At 47.1% G+C, this 19,564-nt stretch overlaps 2 protein-coding genes across 2 annotated transcripts in view; one reads left to right on the forward strand and one right to left on the reverse strand.

The window, feature by feature from the left end:
• Window positions 1-8,662, reverse strand: part of Rpn9 (regulatory particle non-ATPase 9) — a 32,673-nt gene extending 24,011 nt beyond the window's left edge. Inside the window, exons 1-6 of the mRNA XM_084585083.1 lie at window positions 8,440-8,662; window positions 5,614-5,692; window positions 4,135-4,169; window positions 3,012-3,067; window positions 2,291-2,334; window positions 326-412 (exon numbers count right to left, since the gene is read on the reverse strand). Of these exons, the coding sequence (XP_084441209.1) occupies window positions 326-412; window positions 2,291-2,334; window positions 3,012-3,067; window positions 4,135-4,169; window positions 5,614-5,692; window positions 8,440-8,540 (402 nt within the window). The 5' untranslated portion in view covers window positions 8,541-8,662. The remainder of the gene's footprint in view (window positions 1-325; window positions 413-2,290; window positions 2,335-3,011; window positions 3,068-4,134; window positions 4,170-5,613; window positions 5,693-8,439) is intronic.
• A 3,207-nt stretch (window positions 8,663-11,869) lies between these two features.
• On the forward strand, window positions 11,870-17,581 carry LOC146174313 (mitochondrial inner membrane protease subunit 2). Its single transcript, XM_084585084.1, has 2 exons — window positions 11,870-12,514; window positions 17,129-17,581. The coding sequence occupies exons 1-2, from the start codon at window positions 12,294-12,296 to the stop codon at window positions 17,418-17,420; spliced, it is 513 nt and encodes a 170-aa protein (XP_084441210.1). The 5' UTR covers window positions 11,870-12,293; the 3' UTR covers window positions 17,421-17,581.
• The last annotated feature ends 1,983 nt before the right edge of the window (window positions 17,582-19,564 follow it).

Below are 19,564 nucleotides of genomic sequence, written 5' to 3' on the forward strand. Positions count from 1 at the left end.
GACACAGACAAAAAGAAAAGCACACAACACAACACAATTAACAATGACTACCTGTAAATTTACACAGTGTGCAGCAAGCATACACAACAGGATTAGTTAGCTGAAGTGAAAAATGGGAAGAACCAGGGTTCGAGTAACCCAAAAGTTCTGTGAGCCTAGTCTGGCGCCCTGGACCACAAATTTTCCGTCGGTCCAAAACAGCACCGACTGTAGAGCCACTCTGGCACAGTAGGACGCCCCAGCTTTCCCCGCAGTGGACAAAGCTGTGACCGCTACAGTACTTTCCTTTATAATCCCCAAAGTCCAAAGGAAAAGAAAGCCTTACCTTGACACTGGTCATGTCGTTGGCGGTTAGTTTGTTCTGCCCGTACAGCACATTGCATAGGACGACAGCCTCCGGCTGAGCCTTCACCTACAGGCAAGCACAAAACAGGCCATCACACAACAGTTCCAAAGCCGAACAAGCAATTCATTTATCATAAAACATCTAAAAACAAAATCACCACAGGTTGCCACGCTCAGGATGACACCCTTTTTTTTTTCTAGAAACTGCCACCTGAAATTGAGGAGGCTCGACCTGAATTTGAGGTCGACCTGTCTCTAATAGTTCAGGTACCTGTTTGCCTCCGACTGCTTACCTTGCAAATGCATCATTGCCAAGCATGTGCGAACAGTCAACAATTTTGAATACCTGAACGCACTCGAATTTAATTCAATCTGAATGTCTGGCATTTGAAATCTCAAAGTATTTACCTCAATCAAATAAAATTTTCACAACATTTTCCCAACATGATTTTGACTTAATGTGCCTCCTCGAGGATAGCACTGCAGCGCATATGCAGCCAAGGCCAGACTCCATGGATACTTCGTGAGCGTACATACTACACGAGAACCTGTATGCCAGTCTGCCCAACAATATGTACCACAGCGTCCATGAACAGGTGCAAGCCAGCACCCAGATCTGTACCTGTAAGGTGAATGCGTCTGTATTACCCATGCCCTGCACGTGCACAGTGGCACGCAGCAAATGCAGGACACGAAGCTTCAGAAACTTCCATGGGGCAAGTCAGAGCTCACTGCTGCAGCCACTTTTTGCACATGAAATTTGCCAATCAAACGAGACAGTGCGAGCAGAAAAGGAAGTAAGGATGAAGCACATGGAGATGAACGCCCACTTCCGATGCATCACATGGGGTGGCACTAAGTATGCAGGGCCGCAGCACGTGCACCCAGCCAGTGTCCGAGGAGTCCCCACTTAAAAGCAATGATCGTAGAACTCCAAATTAAAACGAGGTGGAGGTCCCACAATCAGGTATACCACACACCACGAATATTATCAGTTCCACATGTAGGTCAGGTCCTCCTTCATGACCATTTCTGCAAAATGACAACATGGCATCGAGTGTGAAAAGGCTCAGCGCACCCTCTTCATGTGATGGCCTTGTGTACTGGGAAGGAAGATAATATTGGAAAGGCTTAGCATGATCATCAATTTTGCTAGGTGCAAAACTATTTGAAACATGTGCGTGAAACTATTGAAGAAAATTACTCATTGCATGAAATTCACTTCGAACCAGAAGTTCATCACACAGGCTCAATAACAATAAACTGTTTTGAAAATACCGAGGTACTTTCATCATCAAACATTTGAACTGCATACGTGTCGCAAAACGATTTGTCTCACCTTTCTTAGCTTAAAAATTAACTTAAACCATCCAACGCCAACACCAGATTATCTGGTGAATGTGGCCTTTATGCTATCACGTTATAGCACCATTTACAGATACCAAGGTATAACGCAACAGCATTACAGGCTCCAGTCAGTGGCTTCCATTTGGATCCTTGTTGACGTACAATGCCTTGATTAGAACCTGTTATTTCACATAAACTCATCAGCGGACTAGTGTAAGTTGCCACAATTTACGTGAAAGGCAACCTGACACAGATACATAAGCCCCGCTTGAACCAAGCTGTATGGAAGTCCTTACGTGGCATGTCTGAATTGGGATCGGGCCCCAGGTCAGATTCCCATCTCGCCCTACCAACCTCGAAGAAGCAACCTAAGTTGGCAGCTCCGGCCATGTCAGATGGTCTCGGGACGTCACATAGCCCACTGGCTAACCATTGTCCTATAATGTTTCCTGGTAGCTACCATGTGACAGAGGCACGCTCAATATTATGTAAGGTGCGTTCTGAAGCAGAAAACGTGACAGAACAATGTGCACTATAATTGCACAAGAAATGGCGTTCAGTGCAACAAATGATGCTTAAAATAGAAAGGCACTCTCACCTTTTCTTTGGTCTTGGTGATGAATGCCAGCCGCTGCTCAAGGTCTGCGTGTAAAAAGAAAAAAAAAAGATACTTCAAAAAAGCAAGGAAGTAGCTGATAGCACCTCAACAATTTCCTACATTGATTAGGCACTCTGCCAATGTTTTCAGCTGTCAGATTAATCAGCTGTGCAATAATGCGAATGGGCAGAAGGGAAAACGTGAATTGTACACGAGCTTACTTTACTTTTTTACACTTAAAATTTTTTTTTTTTGTCTAAACAATGGTCGGCACACTCAGCAAAAATGATCAGTGCTATTGAGGAATATTTAACACTTTCGCCTTCCTAATTGTACCGACTTATTCAGCAAGCATGTGGAAAACCTGTGACTAAAAGCATCCCGAGCCTCAGGAGGATACCATTAACTCGTGTTTGTTTTCTGACCCATTCTGCATGCTTCCTGTATTTAATGTTTCACCTACTGCCTTCTTTCCCACAGCTTGTTGCACTGCCCTCAGGTTAGAATTGAGCATCTTCATTCATCGTGCCTAACTAGCAATGTGGCAGTTAAAAGCGCCTGTCGAGTGGACAAACACCAAAGGAAGCGAATCCGAACGAGAAGGCACGGGAACCATCCCTCTGTCGCTTGGATGGATGGGATGGAATACATGGAGCGTCCCCTTTGAAACGAGGTGGCAGCACCTCCTACACACACGGGGAGAAAAGGCAGGTGGCCTCACCTTGGATGCTGTGGGACACCTGGGCTGCTATCTCCACCAGAGACAGTGGCTTCATCCTGCACATATACATACACTCATACTCACACACTGCCATCATTCAATGCCAGATTTTCACTCCTATAGGCACCTGGCACTGGGCATGTTGGCATCAATTTCCGCCACACGCCAAACATTATTTCGTTTGCATAAAACTGCAGCACAAAATCAGGGAACGCTTTTGCACACCTAGAGCAGAGACATCCCAGCCTTACCAATTAACCTCATGAAGCCCCGTTGATGCACAACTCTGGGTACACACTTACCAGCATGTGCCTAATTTAAAACTGGCAAAACTTTTTTGACGTTCTCCCGTTAAACACTCTTTTTCATTGGCACTGATTAGCCAATGAATGATGAGTCACGTGACATTACGAGACCACATGACATGGCATATGGAAGGATGCGACGGTAATGGAACGTTATAACACCTTTAGGCAAGAAGTACGACACACTGCTCCTAGGTCACTCGCGAAAATTAGAGCAGTTCGGTTAAAGTGGGCCTTTATACCTATGCCAGGTGGTCTCTATCATATTTCACTAGCTTGTCTCTATCATAATGCACTAGCTTACGACTATATGCCGTCCAAGACCTGACGGCCTATCGTGGCAGTCATGAAAGATCACCTCTGCAGATGATAGCAAGACAAACAATTTACTGTAAGCAGCAAAAGAAATGCAAAACAAGGACACAGAAGTAAGAATGATGATAAAAAGACCTCAGGAAAGGAATGCTCAATACTAGCCCAAGTCAGTTTCATTTTCGAGGGATGAAGACCGTTATTAATGATAATCAAAATTGCTTACATTTCCTCTTTGAGCGCAAGGAGTCATTTTGGTTCTTCCTGCCCGCATGACATGCATGACATATTAAATATAAGGAAAAGCAAATGTCCGGGGTACAGTAAAATTAGAATATCCTGTTCAGTGCTACTGAATGAAAGAAAAAAGATCTGACATAAATACTTCCAAAATAGGTAAGTGGTCATATAAAGCGCGTGTGAGTTCTGTCAGACTCTACACTGCACAATTATAGTGCCAACTCACGTGAAAAAGAACAAAAATAGATTCAAAACCAATCACTTACTTGTTCTCAAACTCTGATATGAAGTTGTCGTACAGCTGAAAGGAAAAAAAAAATTACCCACGATCATGCTACTTCCCAATGCGAAATTTGAGTGCAGCTCATCACCTGTTTCACCTTTTCGATAGATTAAGGTAAAGATTTCGAGCAAGACACCTATGTAGAATTACAGAGAATTTTTTTAATTTTTTCACACGTATTCCTTCAAGAAACACTCCACTAACAGTTCTTGGCTGTCATAAAAGAAGCTTTGTGGTCGGAGAAATGAAGAGAGCAAATGAGTTATCGGAGGTTGCAGGAAGCAGCGCGTGGGCCCGTAGGAACGTTGCGCGGCGAACAGATAGCAACGACTGACTGATGCTGCTGACGCCACTAGCGAGTGAAGCGAGTGAGAATGGGATGCACACACCGTGATCCGCTGATAGCGAGCCTGCGTTTTGACAACCCGAGAGCACCCTCGTAGCCACGCAGGAAGAGGGAGGACTCCCTCCTCCTCTTTCTGCATGGCGGCGACGCTGTTCTACGCAGTCAGGTTGTCTTGATAGCGGCAACAGCGGCATCAGTCAGTCACTGCTAGCGCTACCTCCGGAACCCCCACCCCATCCTTTTCTCGTGTGCTCCGGTTGCTGCGCGCGCTCGTGCCCCCATCGTTCAAAGCGAAGTGTACCCCCCCCCCCTCTTCCCGTTGCCGAAGTGCCGGCTCAAACTGGAGGGATGAAAGGGGGGCGGAGCTGGTTACGAGGCCGACGCCGACGCGAAACCCAGGAATGGGCTCCAGCGCTCTAAAAGAAACACTGTGAGCACCGGCACCAAAGATCAGTCTACTGAAAGCATAATCATCAGTACTATGCTCCTCTAGTGGTCCGCCCAAAAATGTCCAGATAGCTGACAAAAAAATATAAAGAACAATTCAGCAGGGCTAGCACAGGTTTTGGTGCACTAACACTTTGGTTTCCACTTTGATTTTGGTTCCTAAGGCCAAGCAAAGCAGGCTTCGGACAAATATTGGCCGAATTTATGAGTGGCGACCTTAGTGGTAGCGCATTATAAAATCTGCTGAACATGTGGGCAATGCACCTAAGTTGCATTTAGCCTAAGCAAGCAGACCAGGGTCGATTTCTTTCTAAAACCAGACAACCTTTGAGCAGAGTGCTCAAGTACTAGTAATGTACCATCGATGCTGCAAGTGTCACAAGGCAGCTTTTCCACTGCTTCCATCTTCTGCTGCACATAAGCCATCACTAGATCCATGGGCCAATAGCAGATAGCAGCAATACACCATCTCAAGCAGGCAGCATAAGTACAGGGCCATCCATACTGCTCTGCAACTTTCTGCTGGAGTTAGTCTGGCCAAAGCAACCGCTTCAGACGACAGTCGAATTTGGGAAGAGAGAGGGGGGACTCAAATGTCAATTAGGCCCAGCTTAGTGCGACTTACAAGACACCACTGCGTGGGCAAGCACAGATGACAGCCATTCTCACCTTGTACAGGGCTCCCTCCTGCTGCATCTGTGGGTGCCGCACAAAGGCCAGCATCTTCAGGGTCAGCTGATGCCACAGCCTGCAGAAGGAACATCCGAATACATCTTTTCCTTGCGGGAGTGCAAATAGAGAGGTACGCTACATCAGTAGAGGAATGTAACACCACCAGATGGCGTAACCTAACCTTGTTTCGGGCAATGCCGATTCTGAGCATTCGCCTTGCATCTAGATGCGATGCAAACACAATGGCTTCAGAAGTGTGTCGTGTTTTCCTGGCTATGTACTTAATCTCTCGCACTCGCTCTCTCAAAGCTTGATCCTGATTTGCATACCTGCCCAAACAAGCATGCTTCTACAAAAAAAGAGACTAGTTAAGCAAACCAACACTGACTTGAGGTTCAATTCCTGTCACTCATATCACCCCGCACTTTTCAGTAACATTAGATTACTGAAAACCCCTACCCACTGAAATTAAAGGAACACTTGAATAACCCCATGATTTCCCCGTTGTTCCAGGTCTCTTTAAACAAGGCTACATTCAACTGATGCTGCAAAAAGGCTACCAAAAGGACAGGTACTATCAGCAGGAATACTCTGCAGGATGAAAGTTTTCAGAGAGACATTTATTGTAGCTTTAAGTCACTACGCAATCACCTGGTATGCTTACTAGAGGTGACACACCCACATCCCGTAAACTTTTCCAGCCAACAGTACCTTTTACGTTAGGGGTGGCCCACTGTAATCTGAAATCAAAGATGCTAGAAAGATCACAGTATATCATGTCACATGAACAAAATTATTCCACATTCTGTAACCCACTGGAATGGTCTTATTTAATGCATCACCTCACAGCAACTCTTCGATGTGCCCATTCAAAGCATACAGCACAGTAGGTCTAGGCAAAACAGGTTGGGGGCAGATGCAGAACACACTTTCAAGTCTGTTAATCCTTTTGTGAGTTGCCTCGATTGGTCAGGCTTTGTACTTGTGCATCCGCAAGGTTGTCTCAGTCAATATCTTGATACAGAATTGTTTGGTTTGGTTTATGGGGTTTAACATTCCAAAACGACTCAGACTATGAGACACCATAGTGAAGGGCTCTGGAAATTTCGAAATGTTAGGGTTCTTTAACGTGCACTGACATGATACACAGCACACGGATACCTTGCTTTTCACCTCCATCGAAAAGCGGCCCCCCGTGGTCAGAATTCGATCCAGTACCCTTGGGCACAGCAGTCGAGCGCCCTAACCACTGCACCACCATGGCGGAGTGATACAAAATTGTGTCAATGCCTCTACTTACTGCCCTGCATTCCTTGAACATGTAAACTCAACCCACTCAAGCTCCAAGCCTTATCTTTCATACAGTTGGCACTCATGTCGATTTCAGTACACAAAAACTACACCTATTCTTTTATGTGCACTTCGTCCTATAGGGAGCTTGCATGAAACGCTGAGAGCGCCATTTTCCGGTGTAGTACAGCAGTCGACCGTGGAACGGGCTGCGCCAAAGCGATAGTTTAGCGCGGTCGTGGGCTCCGCCAAAGCATACTCAATGGCAAAAGGTTAAGTCCGGACAAAACGACTGCGGGTTTTTCAATATACCAAAGGTACGATTGCACGAACGAGACAAGACCAGGAGCGATCAGAACGTCGCAGACGAGAATGGCTTACACGCATCAACAGACGGCATTTACTGAAGTCCGGACAAATACCAAGTATGCGCACATCATTTCGTGTCAGGATTGCAGTCATAAAACATTTTAGACTGCTGACCTGCAAAATGAACACGTGAAGCTAGAATGGTGCAGCAAATTCACGCCTCAATGTACATCATTCGAGGTGCACGCATAAGCCACTCTCGTCTGCGACGTTCTGATTGCTGGTCTTGTCGCATTTTTGCAAGTGTACCTTTGGTATTTTGAAAAACCCACAGTTGTCTTGTCTGGACTTCACCTTTTGCCCTTTAGTCTGCGTTCGGCTATTACAGCCCACGACCGCACAGTAGACCATCGCTTTGACACTATCTGCGCGGCCCGCTCCACGGTCGGCTGCTGCACTGTACAGGAAAATGGCACTCTCAGCGTTTCATGCAAGCTCCCTATAAGCTGCTTTGTAATCATACGTTCCTGTGCTCAAGCAAGCCACTAAATAAGAGGGTTCGGCTAGGTATTTTCAATGACGCGCCATGCTCTGTTTGTCAACCTATGCAAAATGGTTGCCTGGAGCAATAAAGTGGCCCCTACTTCCATTTTGGTAAAAGACTGCCCTCCCTGTAAAAGGTTATGTATTTCTAACATGCTATTTGCTCTCTCTCTCTCTCTCCCCCCTCCCCTCCTCCTGTGAATGTAATTAATAAATCCAGACAGAGAGAGATCTCAAAAGGGCTTGCAAGTTCTATGCATTCGCCTAACCCGACACAGTAGCAAGCCGAAATTTTTAAGGAACCGCGACGGCGACGGGCCTCAGGTTTCGCGCAGCTTGCGGAAACACGAAAGATCAGTATCGCCAAAAGGCGATGACGCTTACCCCCACACAGGGTACGTCGAAAAGTTTTACCTGAGCCTGTTTGCGCAGCCTTTGACAGAGAAGAGTGACAGGGTCAAAACTGCGCTCCTGCTTTGTAAGACATTGTTCGCGCGGAAGCGTCTCGCAGAACAAGGAATCTACAGAAATGAACCAACGCTCGCAGCCGCACACGTCCAAATCACTGGCGTCCCTACGAGCGTTCACACAGGCTTTCCGAGCCTCGGATGGATTCCAGGGCCCCATGACATACACAGCCGAGAGCTCGGCCCAGACGTATCCAACCCGTAGAGCACATACCGCTTGTTGTACAGTTCTTCGAACTCGGCCCATTGCTGCGACAGCTCGGGCGAGCTCTGCTCCTGCTGCTGCTTCAAGTAGGCTCCCACATCTTTGGCCATGGTCGCCTTCACAGCACTAGATCTTCGCTTGAACACCTACACCCGCCGGTTTACAGCGGCACGACAGCACGTTCTACAAGTCACGCTTACTCAACGAAGAAAGCAACAAAAAAATAACAAAAATTGTACGCGTGACTGATGCTAACGGCGATCCTGCTAACGAAAAGATGTCAGAATGAATATTTCAAACATAAAGTTAATCTTTTAAAATGACTTATATTAGGCAATTTGACATTTTTTTCTATAATAATTTGAGAGTGAAGTTAGCAGTAAAGTGAAGTGACAGTGAGAGTATAGTGCCTAGAATATACTGGCTAGTGTGCCGTGCGGAGGGCTCTCTCAATGGGAGGAGGTGTCCGCGCCGGCGATGCCTTCCAACTTTGGCCGCCAGGGGCGCTGCTCATCGTAAAGGTGCCGTCGACGCTGTCGGCCGCCGGCGCGCCCTTGATTTGCCGCAGCTGCGCTGGCCGAGCCATCAGTGGGTTCGAGCGCTTTGGACGCGTCTACGCTGTTCTTTTGTTTTAGTCGTTCTGTTTCTTGCATTCATATGAGATAATTAACTTTGCAACGACTAATGATGCTAAAAATAAAGTATCAGGGCAGGGAAAAGACATGTTTTGTGTCGCTCTGTCGGAGTGGCTACCGCTCAGGACTAGGTTTCTATGTTCGGTGTGCCATCGGACCCTGCGCAGCTTGCGTAGTGGAAGCGGCTGATTAAAAGACAGGACCGCAAGTTGACTTCAACGTGTGTTGTCTGCGAAAAATATTTTGAGGAGAGCTACATCGAGAGAACGTTCAAAGTGACAGTAAACGGCATCGTCAACGAGCTCGCTAGAGATAGACCACGAATTAAACCCGAAACCGTACCAACGCTATTCGACCATTATCCGAACCATCTTCTGCCTAAGAAGACATCGAAAAGAAAGTTGAGGAACCTCTGTGACCAACCGGCCGCTAAACGACAAAAACGCAGTGCCGTAATGCCAGTGGTGCAGACGACAGCCATGCACGCACCATCAAGGATGTTTGACAATGCTTCCAAGGAGCTGGCAGCAGAAGAGCCGAGCGAGAACTCATGCCCGCAGCAGCAGACGTGCAGCTTTGAGTCTCGGGATCCGTTTGACTCAATTTACATACCTGCAACTTGGACCAAATTAACCGAAGCACCTGCTGGATCTGTAGCCTACGCGCGTTATCGAGCCTAAAAAAAAAAAAGAAAAAAAAAAAACCTTTGTCATTTTGTACATAAAAAATGTGATAATTTTGGAAGCCTGAACGCAGTTCTGTGGACACTACAGTGTATATTCTCGGAAAAGAAAAAAAAAAGCGCGTACAACAATATCTAAAGCTGAAGATAGAGCTATATAGGTAGAGTGCACTGGAGGGTCTTTGTTCCGAATGTGGCCTGCAACCAGCTGATTCAGGAAGCACATATAATTCATGGGAATATATTTTGCAGAAAAAGTGTCGCTTGACCGTCAACTCTGAAGGGGTTAGCTGCGCTTAATGCAAATACCAGCGGAGGCTTACACAAGATGCGCAGAAAGAAGGAAAAAGCATGCAACTAGCCAAATAAATGCTGCAACATTTCTCGCGCTCTGATAAGAGCTAAGAGAAAACTGGCATGGAGCGCAGAACAAGTGGCTCTATTGAAAGCGCAAAATGAGGAGCTAATAAGTGAGTCTGTGGTTAAAGCTTTTTTTTTTTTTTTTTTTTAATCCCGCGCGTGACCTAGACAATTGTGACCGTACAACAACCGCTCGGCTGCTGAAACCGCGAAGCCGAAACTGGTGAAGAAAGTAAAATTAATTATAAATTACTTAGCGGTGGTAAGCGAGAAACCACGTGGAGAATTATACAGGAATATCTAGCGCATCATTAGCAAGTGAAAAAAAAAAAAAAATACCACCAAAAATTGGTATCAGACTACTTTAAAATTATTGCGGTGTCATATGTGCGGCCTTTCTCCAAAACCTTTAGCGGTGCATTTCTATATTTTTACTTGTTTATTGTTGCTGCGCCTTTTTGCTCAAATTTTACTATATTGTAGACTTTGTAAAAAAGAAGAATCAGTGATACAATCACCACTTTTGTTTCTTGCCTTTCCTTCTGTTACAAAAGAAAGCACACCGCATAATAATCATTAATGTATGAAGAAACAATTAAGTGACTTCCTAATAAAACAAATGAATAAAGAGTAAGAGCAAAAACTGAAGTCAGATTCAGACTGCTTGTGTTTATTGTCGCATGCGATCTTTGAAAACATGCGCGCGTGCAATATATGTTACGAAAAAGCAAGATCGCCCTTCTTTTCTGTAGCATATATGTGACGCTATAAAACGTCACTAACCTGATATATATCACCTTAGCAATAAGCATGACTGAATTGCAGAAACGTCGACGTAACCTATCCGAAAGCATGAGGCCCGTATACGTATTGACGTTCGTAGCACTTGACTGCAGCATCGCGATATACCATGGACCATAAGAAAAGACCGAAGAGTAAATAAAATTCAAAGTTGGATTAATGAACAGTGTAAAATATTAAGGGTATTTTCGGGTACCTGTGTCACACGGACAATAACAGTCGTCGTCGACCCGTTCCGGGTTAGATCGCGATTGAGAATATAGTTCCCATAATTCGGGACAACCACCTGGGCTGACTGAGCGCTCACTCAGAAGGAAGATGCATACGATACCTTACATCCGCAATCGCGATGCGTGGATCGCAATCGAGTGGCTCTAGATCAAATAAAATCGTCATCGGAATATTTCATAGCAATATATTGAATCCGGCCCGGACTCGATTGTTTAATCAAAGATTAACAAACTATATTGCAACCAACGTGTCAACTTTAGGTGGTTTTCTCAAATTTCTTCTCTCGCTGGATATCAGGAAGTCAATATGTGTTCTGCTTAAGACCTTATCCGGTTCAGCTGAATAAATAAAACAGATATATAGCATGACATGGACCAGACAGTATTTGTTAAACGCTTCCTCGAGCGCTATTTGAGCGTATGATTTTCTCCGCACAGTACTAGGACGGTATGAATGTCTTCCACCAAGACTGTTTTTAGACACAAAGTGCGCTTAAACCGTCAAGAGACAGGTTTCGCAGCCGAGGCCGCGAACGCGGAGCGATAGCACCTTAGCTATTGGTAGCGCCGCCCCGCGGTGGTGGCGGGAAGGCATCACCGCGGCGGACACGCCAGCGCGCGCCCTCGGCACACTAGCCAGTATATTCTAGGCACTATAGTGAGAGTGAGCAGGGCGGCAACCATAGCGGCACGTCACTCATTCAACATTAGTTTTGATAACTTTTAGCTCCCTTATCTAGTACAATGTAGCTCCCTCCCCCCGAAGTTCCCTAGCCTCCTGAAGTAAGCATTGCTTTAACGCAAGAAACGACTTCCGCGCCAGCATAATCAGCAAGCTTAAAGCCAAGATTAACCACACCGTTACAATTAATCCTGTTTAGTTAATTATTTGAATCTTTTATCCTTGCTTCTGGTGTTTTGTTATTTTTGCTAGCGTATAAAGCATCTTTCCACAAAAATACTATCTGGCACGCCTGTTAACCTGTTCGCTCAATGATTTCGCTTTTGCGATGAGGGTAATCTCCATCGGCAGCACAGTCATGTCCGAACAACATGGCCGCCTCCAGCCGCGGTGTACGCGGTCGTCTCGCGAGCATCGTCGCCGCCGCTAAAGTGTGAAAATGAATAGGTAGTGACCCGTGCTGAGCAGCAGTGATGTGGCGGCAGCGGACACTCATTGTGCTGCGGCGCGCAGCCTTGGGTCTGCCAGTGGCGGTGGCATTTGTCGACTGCGTAGCCTATGTGGCCAAGGTAGAGGGTGTCTCGATGCAGCCTGAACTGAACCCGGAGCCCGAGGTGTTCTCGGACTACGTGCTGCTCAATCGCTGGGCGTCGCGGAGCTACGATCTGCAGCGCGGTGATGTCGTCGCTATCAAGTGAGCTGAGATTCCTGGTTGCTCGCTATGCCATATTCCCACCCTGCCCCATCCCTCCTTCATCGTCTTTGGGTCTTCATCCTTCACTGTGCACGCAGCAGGATCTTAATTTCTTGTCACCTATTTTCTATAAGGCCAGTTCGAGATGGGTACGCGAATACAGACGGGACCGTGGTAGCTTTTGCTTTATTCACTACAACGTAATACATAACCTAAGGGGACCAGCAGTGAGGCAGCAGTGAGACTGCACTGCCTGTTTTGCTTTCACATAATTCACGACACAAAAAAGGCGAAAACATGGCACAAAGGTCAGGTTTTTTTTATTAGATTCACCTCCTTTGTTAGCTCGTGTCGTGACGCTACGGAACACCTTGTCTAGCCCGACCAAGCAGGTTATAAAAAGCAGTTTTTGTATAACCTCCTTGAGCCCGACTCACAAACGACATCAGTCCACCTTGTGGACACCACCTCAGTGCTGCCTTCCGTGTCAAGAGTCCGGTGAATTAACCTGCTCCCTCATTTTTCCGTGCTTGATGAAATGTAGCGCGTAGTCATCGGCAATTGACAGAAAGTGCATGCCATAACGGGCACTTCAAATTTGGCGCCATAATATACTACAACGTGCTTTCAGCGGACGTCGTGCTTTTTGCGCATGTTTCAATGTTTCTCGGGAGAAAAAGTGCCGGATTTCCAAGCACTGCGGTGCTTTAGCGAACAGCCTTTGATTTGTTTCAAAAACAATTACGCAATTACGGCAACCCCTTGTCCGTGGCTTCGAACTCCACACAAGTATCTTGCACACTGTACCACAGTTCAGTTCAGTCGTGTCAGACTCTTCGTGACCCTATGGACCATGTCACGCCACGCTTTCCGGTCTCTCACTATCTTCCTAACATCACATAACTTCATCTGCAGTGCCTCGAGGATGCCATCTAACCATCGCGTTCGCTGCCTACCCCTTCTCCGGCGACCCTCAACCTTTCCCAACATCAAATCTTTCTCCAGCGACTCCTCTCTTCTCATCAGATGACCAAATTAGCTGAGCTTTAACTTTAGAATTTGACCCTCCAGTGAGCAGTCAGGGCAATCAGGGTCAAGGAACTCTCAAGAGTCTTCGCCAGCACCACAATTCAAACGCGTCAATTCTTCGGCGGTCAGCCTTTTTCACAGTCCAACTCTTGCATCCATACATCACAACTGAAAAGACCGTAGCACGAGTTATACGGATCTTGGTTGGCAGACTAATGTCTCTGCTCTTTACTAGGCGGTCAAGGCTAACCATTGCTCTCTTTCCCAGAAGCAGGCATCTCCTAATTTCATGGCTGCAGTCTCCTTCCGAGGTAATCTTGGAGCCCAAGAAGAGAAAATCTGTCACAGCTTCCACTTCTTGTCCATTGATGCTCCAGGACTTGATAGGGCAAGACGTCATGATCTTTGTCTTTTTAATGTTCAGTTTAAGCCCAAACTTCTCACTCTCTTCTTGTACGCGCATCAGAAGTCTCTTGAATTCCACTTCACTTTCTTCCATTAAAGTGGTATCATCCGCATATCTAAGGTTGTTGATATGTTTTCCAGCAATCTTCACTCCAGCTGAAGACTCGTTCAGACCGGCCTTCCTCATGATGCACTCTGCATATAGGTTAAATAGGCAGGGCGACAGTATGCAGCCTTGCCTCACTCCTTTCTCAATCGGAAACCAATCAGTAAGACCATGCCCAGTTTTGACTGTGGCCTCTTGTCCTTCATACAGGCTCCTGAGGAGACAGATGAGGTGAATTGGAACTCCCATCTCTTGGAGAGCTTGCCACAATCTGCTGTGATCTACGCAGTCAAACGCTTTCGCATAATCAATAAAGCAGAAGTAGATGGGTTTCTGGAACTCTCTTGCTTTTCCCATGATTTAGCGAAGGTTGGCAATTTGGTCTCTAGTTCCTCTGCCCTTGCGAAACCCAGCTTGCACGTCCGGAAGCTCCCGTTCCACATACTGCTGCAGCTTTCCTTGGAGGATTTTCAACATCACCTTGCTAGCATGCGAAATAAGCGCGATCGTGCGGTAGTTGGAACAATCTTTGGCACTGCCATTCTTTGGAATGGGGATGTAAACTGACCTTCTCCAATCCTGTGGCCACTGCAGGGTTGTCCAAATCGTCTGACATAATGTGTGCAGAATGTCAACAGCGTCATGGTTGAGGTTTTGAAGCAACTCAGCTGGAATGCCATCAATTCCGCTAGCTTTGTTCTTAGCAAGGCTGGCTAAGGCCCATTCAACTTCACTCTTCAGGATGCCCGGCTCGAGATCAGTAATCACAAATGTATTATGTTGGGTTTGCACAGTCGGGTCCTTCTTATACAGTTCTGTGTATTCCTGCCACCTCTTCTTTATCTCTGAGGGTTCAGTGAGGTCCTTGCCTCGTTTGTCCTTTATCACGCCCAGCTTAGCATAGAAGCTTTCTTTGATATCTTTGATTGTCTTATACAGAGCTCCTGTGTTCCTTAATTGGCTGTTGTCCTCAACTGCTTGGCACTGTATGTTCAGGAAGGCATTCTTATCTCTCCTTGCTATTTTCTGAAAATCCGCATTGAGAACCTTGTATCTTTCTCTTTTCCCCGTAACTTTTGCCCTCCTCCTTTCCTCAGCTATTTGCAAAGCCACTTCAGATAACCAGTTTGCTTTCTTGCATTTCTTTTGCTTTGGAACTACCTTAGTAGCAACTTCTTGTAGTATTATATCACGAACATCAGTCCACATCTCTTCGGGCTCTTTGTCTTCTAGATCTAATTCTTGAAATCGATTCCTCACTTCCACAGCTTTGCAAATGCTGTGGACACTGTACCACAAGCCTGAACTAATTAAGTTTATTATAGACTGTTAAGTTTAGCTAGCTACCAAAAATGATTATATATATAGTGATGTGGGGCAGGGAGAGCTGCCAGTTTTGCCATGGCAAGACGCCTGATTACTGTGCCGGAGTACCCCGGTTCGATCCCGACTGCCGGCGGCTGCGTTTCGATGGAGGCGAAACGAAGTGGCGTCCGTGTGCTGTGCGATGTCAGCGCTGTTGTGGCTGTAGGAAGAAGGGAAAGAAACTGAACGGGCCTGCTACGGGCTCTGTAGCTGAGCCACCTCCGCTGCCTTGCGCAGACAAGAGAAAATAGAGAAGAAAGAAAAGGAAGACGGAGAGAAAGACGCGCGCCGCAACAACAGCCGTCGTCCACCACCGAAGCAGTGGCGGGTGCAATGACGGCCTAAAACAGATAAAAAATCAGTGGCAGGCTAGCCCCCGCCACAAGCAGCGGTGACCTACTTGTCCCAGCCCCATCAGGGCCAGGATCAGCCACCCTTCACCCCTACCCTTTTCTCTCTTTCTGCTTTCACTCCTATCTTCCTCTCTTTTACGGCGCGCGGTTCAGGTGTCCACAGAACAAGTGTGACATACTGCGCCTTTCCTTTACTGTGAACCAATTATTGTTATTGTCGCGAACAGCCTTTTCTTAATAATAATAATAATTGGTTCACAGGAAAGGCACAGTATCTGCCATACTTGTTTTCTGTGAACACCTCAACCGCGCCGTAAGGGAAGGGAGGAAGGTGGGAGTGAAAGTGAAAAGAGAGAAAGAGCAGCCGTAGTGGAGGGCTACGGGTAATTCCGACCACCTGGGGATCTTTAACGTGGACAAAGTGTGTCCCGCTTTTTCGGCGTTCTGATTGGCCAAGGCGGGATGCGTCCCTGCCATCTGCAACGCCACACTTGAACGCGTGCCAAGGAACGCCACGCGACAGGAGCGATGGTGTACCATCCAAACACACTTGCCGGAGAAAGTGTGACAGATACTGCGCTTTACCCTTTCCTGTAAACCAATTAAATTATATGTAGCACTGCAACGAATGCCGACTGATTTATTTATAGGAAGGGAAAGGCGCGGTAACTGTCTCACTTGTTTTCTGTGGACACCGCAACCGCACCGTAAAGGAAGGGAAGAAGGTGGGAATGAAAGTGGAAAGAGAGAAAGAGCAGCCGTAGTGGAGGGTTGCGGAGTAATTTCGACCACCTGGGGATGTTTAACGTGCGCTCACATAGCACAGCACACGGACGCCTCTTCGTTTCGCCTCCATCGAAACGCAGCCTCCGAGGTCGGGTTACGAATGCCGACAAGAGGCTAAGGATTGGAGGCAGAGAGAGAGAGAGAGAACTTTAGTGTCTGTAGTAGTCTTAGCGGAAGAGACAAGTAGCCGTTAGCTGTTGGCTTGCGGCGACTTCAGCGCGGTTTACGGCGCCCAATTGTATATCGGGGCTCGCGTTACGCAGCACTTCCTCCCAGGCAAATTATAGGATAGGAAAGGTAGGCTTTCGCCATTTTCCTCTTAAGGACATCTAAGAGACCCTCTAATTTTATTTTTATTTTTTTGCATCCCTATTTCGTTATATCCGATCTTTTCATTATATCCGGGTATCATACCTTTCTCCTTTCTTCTAAGGAAAACATTTCTGCCACCTGTGTTGGCAGGTATGTCGCAGGCAGCTCTTAAAACGGACCAGCTGTCAAAGGCTTCAGACACGCGGCGACAGTCATCGCTCTTGTGATGCTTCTGATGATTTCGCATTGAATCTGCAGGTCCCCCCGCGACCCCAGCCAGCGGCTCATCAAGCGTGTGGTGGCTCTGGAAGGGGACACGGTGCGCACGCTGGGCTACCGCGAGCGCCTGGTAACGGTGCCGCGGGGCCACTGCTGGCTCGAGGGCGACAACCACGCCCAATCGTTCGACAGCAACCGCTTCGGTCCCGTGGCGCTGGGACTACTCGTGGCCAGGGCCTCACACCGGGTGTGGCCACCGCGCCGGTGGGGGCGGCTCGAGGCGAAGCCCGCCGAGCCGCATAGGGTACTCGATCTGTCGCGCGGCAGCTGACCATGGGAGCCAGGAACCGAAGTCGACGTCGAGAAGAAGTATGTGAAGCCAGGCCACCTGGAGGCCATGAACCTTATGAAAAATCGACGCTTCCGAGGAGAACCGTGTCACGTTTGTGCTTGCCAAATAAAGTCCCCGCGTGTCACTCGGTCTTGTGCGCGCATGCTTTTTTTTTTTTTTAACCTGATCTCTGGCTTTCGGACGTTGCGCTGCACTTGCACATGCCTGTCGGTGCAGCTGGATTGTCGAATGCAAAGCTTTTAAACCTGCGCGGACCAGGCCAGAACTGTGAACGCATTCCTGCAGCGGGGAGTCTTTCTCCACTGAGCGGCCACGGCTAGAGAATGGACGGTGACTGGATATGTTAATACGGTTCATCGCTTTACCCCGCCGGGGTGGCGCAGGGGTTACGGCGCTCGACTACTGTTGCCTAGGACGCTGGATCGAATCCCGGCCTCGGCGGCCGCTTTTCGATGGAGACGAAAAGCAAGGCGCCCGTGTGCTGTGCGATGTCAGTGCACGTTAAAGAACCCCAGCGGTCGAAATTTCCGGAGTCCTCCACTACGGCGTCTCTCATAGCCTGAGTTGCTTTGGGACGTTAAACCCCACAAACTACCACCATAACCGGTTCTTCGCTCAGAAACAAACAGGACTCTATGTACTCATATTTCATTATTTTTCACAGATATCTGTCCGCAGACCGCGTAAGCAAAATCATGTTCGCAGCAGTTGTGAGTAGTTGAGAAGTGGTAAAGGTTAATGAGTGGTTTCAATTGATAGACGCTGGCGTAATGTTGCAGAAAAAATATTTAGACCAATAAGTTAATTAGGTAATTAATTGCAGGCAAAAAATGTAAACGTCCGCAACAGTTGTAATTAAGAAATTATAGAGGTGTCAATCAATAGAGGGTGACAAGAGAGTGAGAATGAAGTCAAGGATGTGACGTCACGCAACCGGAAGTAGAGCCGAAAAAGGGCATAGGAAGGGATTGGCGTGCAATTTGAAAGTACCGAAGACTAAAATGGGTAATCTTGAACTTGAACTTGGTAAACAAGAAATATAGCAACTAGAAGCGACCACAAGCAACCAGCAGCAGGATTCGTTCTTTCACATTACTCCAATGCAGATTCTGCAGTGCTCTTTAATTTTTTAATCTTAGTATAAACTCGCATTGTGGTTTGCCAGGAGACAATAAAAAAAGATTTAAAAAGTATCAAATAGGATCATACCTGCAATAGCTGAAAGTGCAAAAAAAAAAAATCTCAATGAAAGCACCTCAACAACAATAAAGGCGCGTAAGGTTGTTCCTCACGTACATAGCAGCATTTTTACCACAACCGATTGAGGGGTAGATCTGGCGGTAATTAACACATGAGCATGGTTCCGTGCCACTGCACCATAGGCACCCACATACACGTGTTGACGGACAGTTTGACTACCGACACGCAAGTAAAGCAATTCGTTGTAAAATTCAGTTAGATCAACTAATAAGAGGTACTAATTGACCGCTTAATCAACAAAGTTGGGTGGTTTTGGCGCCAGTGAGAAGTCCGAAGCCCAGAACAAGACGATTCCACATCAGTTTTTGAAACAGAGGAAAACGCATTTACTGAAGCCTTCCAACGCGATGAAATTCGACGTCGTTTTCCACTCGAAACAACGTATTAGACGCATCGTGTGCTGTGCGATGTCAACGCACAACGGCGGGCGCGAGGGCGTGTTCTATGTCGATGCTGCGGGTCCTGAACAGGGAATGGCGGCCGTTGCGGTAGTACACCAAGATAAAACAGTGGATGGACTAATATTACACAGCCATGACACACTGGCTGCGGAGGAAGTGGCAATTGCCCTAGCTGCGACACACACTACCTCAGAATACATTCTTACAGATTCACAGACAGCATATCGCAATTACCTCAGGGGCAGGATTGCACCGCTAGCAGCTAAAATCCTGCAAGATAGTTACACCCGTGGCTACCAACCCATGGATAAACACTTAGTATGGGTACCAGGTCACCAGGGCATCCCAGGGAACGAGAGCGCACACGCCTCAGCCCGAGCATTTCTCCCCCGGGCACCCAATACGGATCTCGTGGAACCTCCTATCCCATTGCTAACTTACACCGAAATACTTCAGCACTTA

Source organism: Amblyomma maculatum, chromosome 11 (genome assembly GCF_055883805.1).
Source record: "Amblyomma maculatum isolate TAMU_Amacu chromosome 11, ASM5588380v1, whole genome shotgun sequence".
NCBI lineage: Eukaryota > Metazoa > Arthropoda > Arachnida > Ixodida > Ixodidae > Amblyomma > Amblyomma maculatum.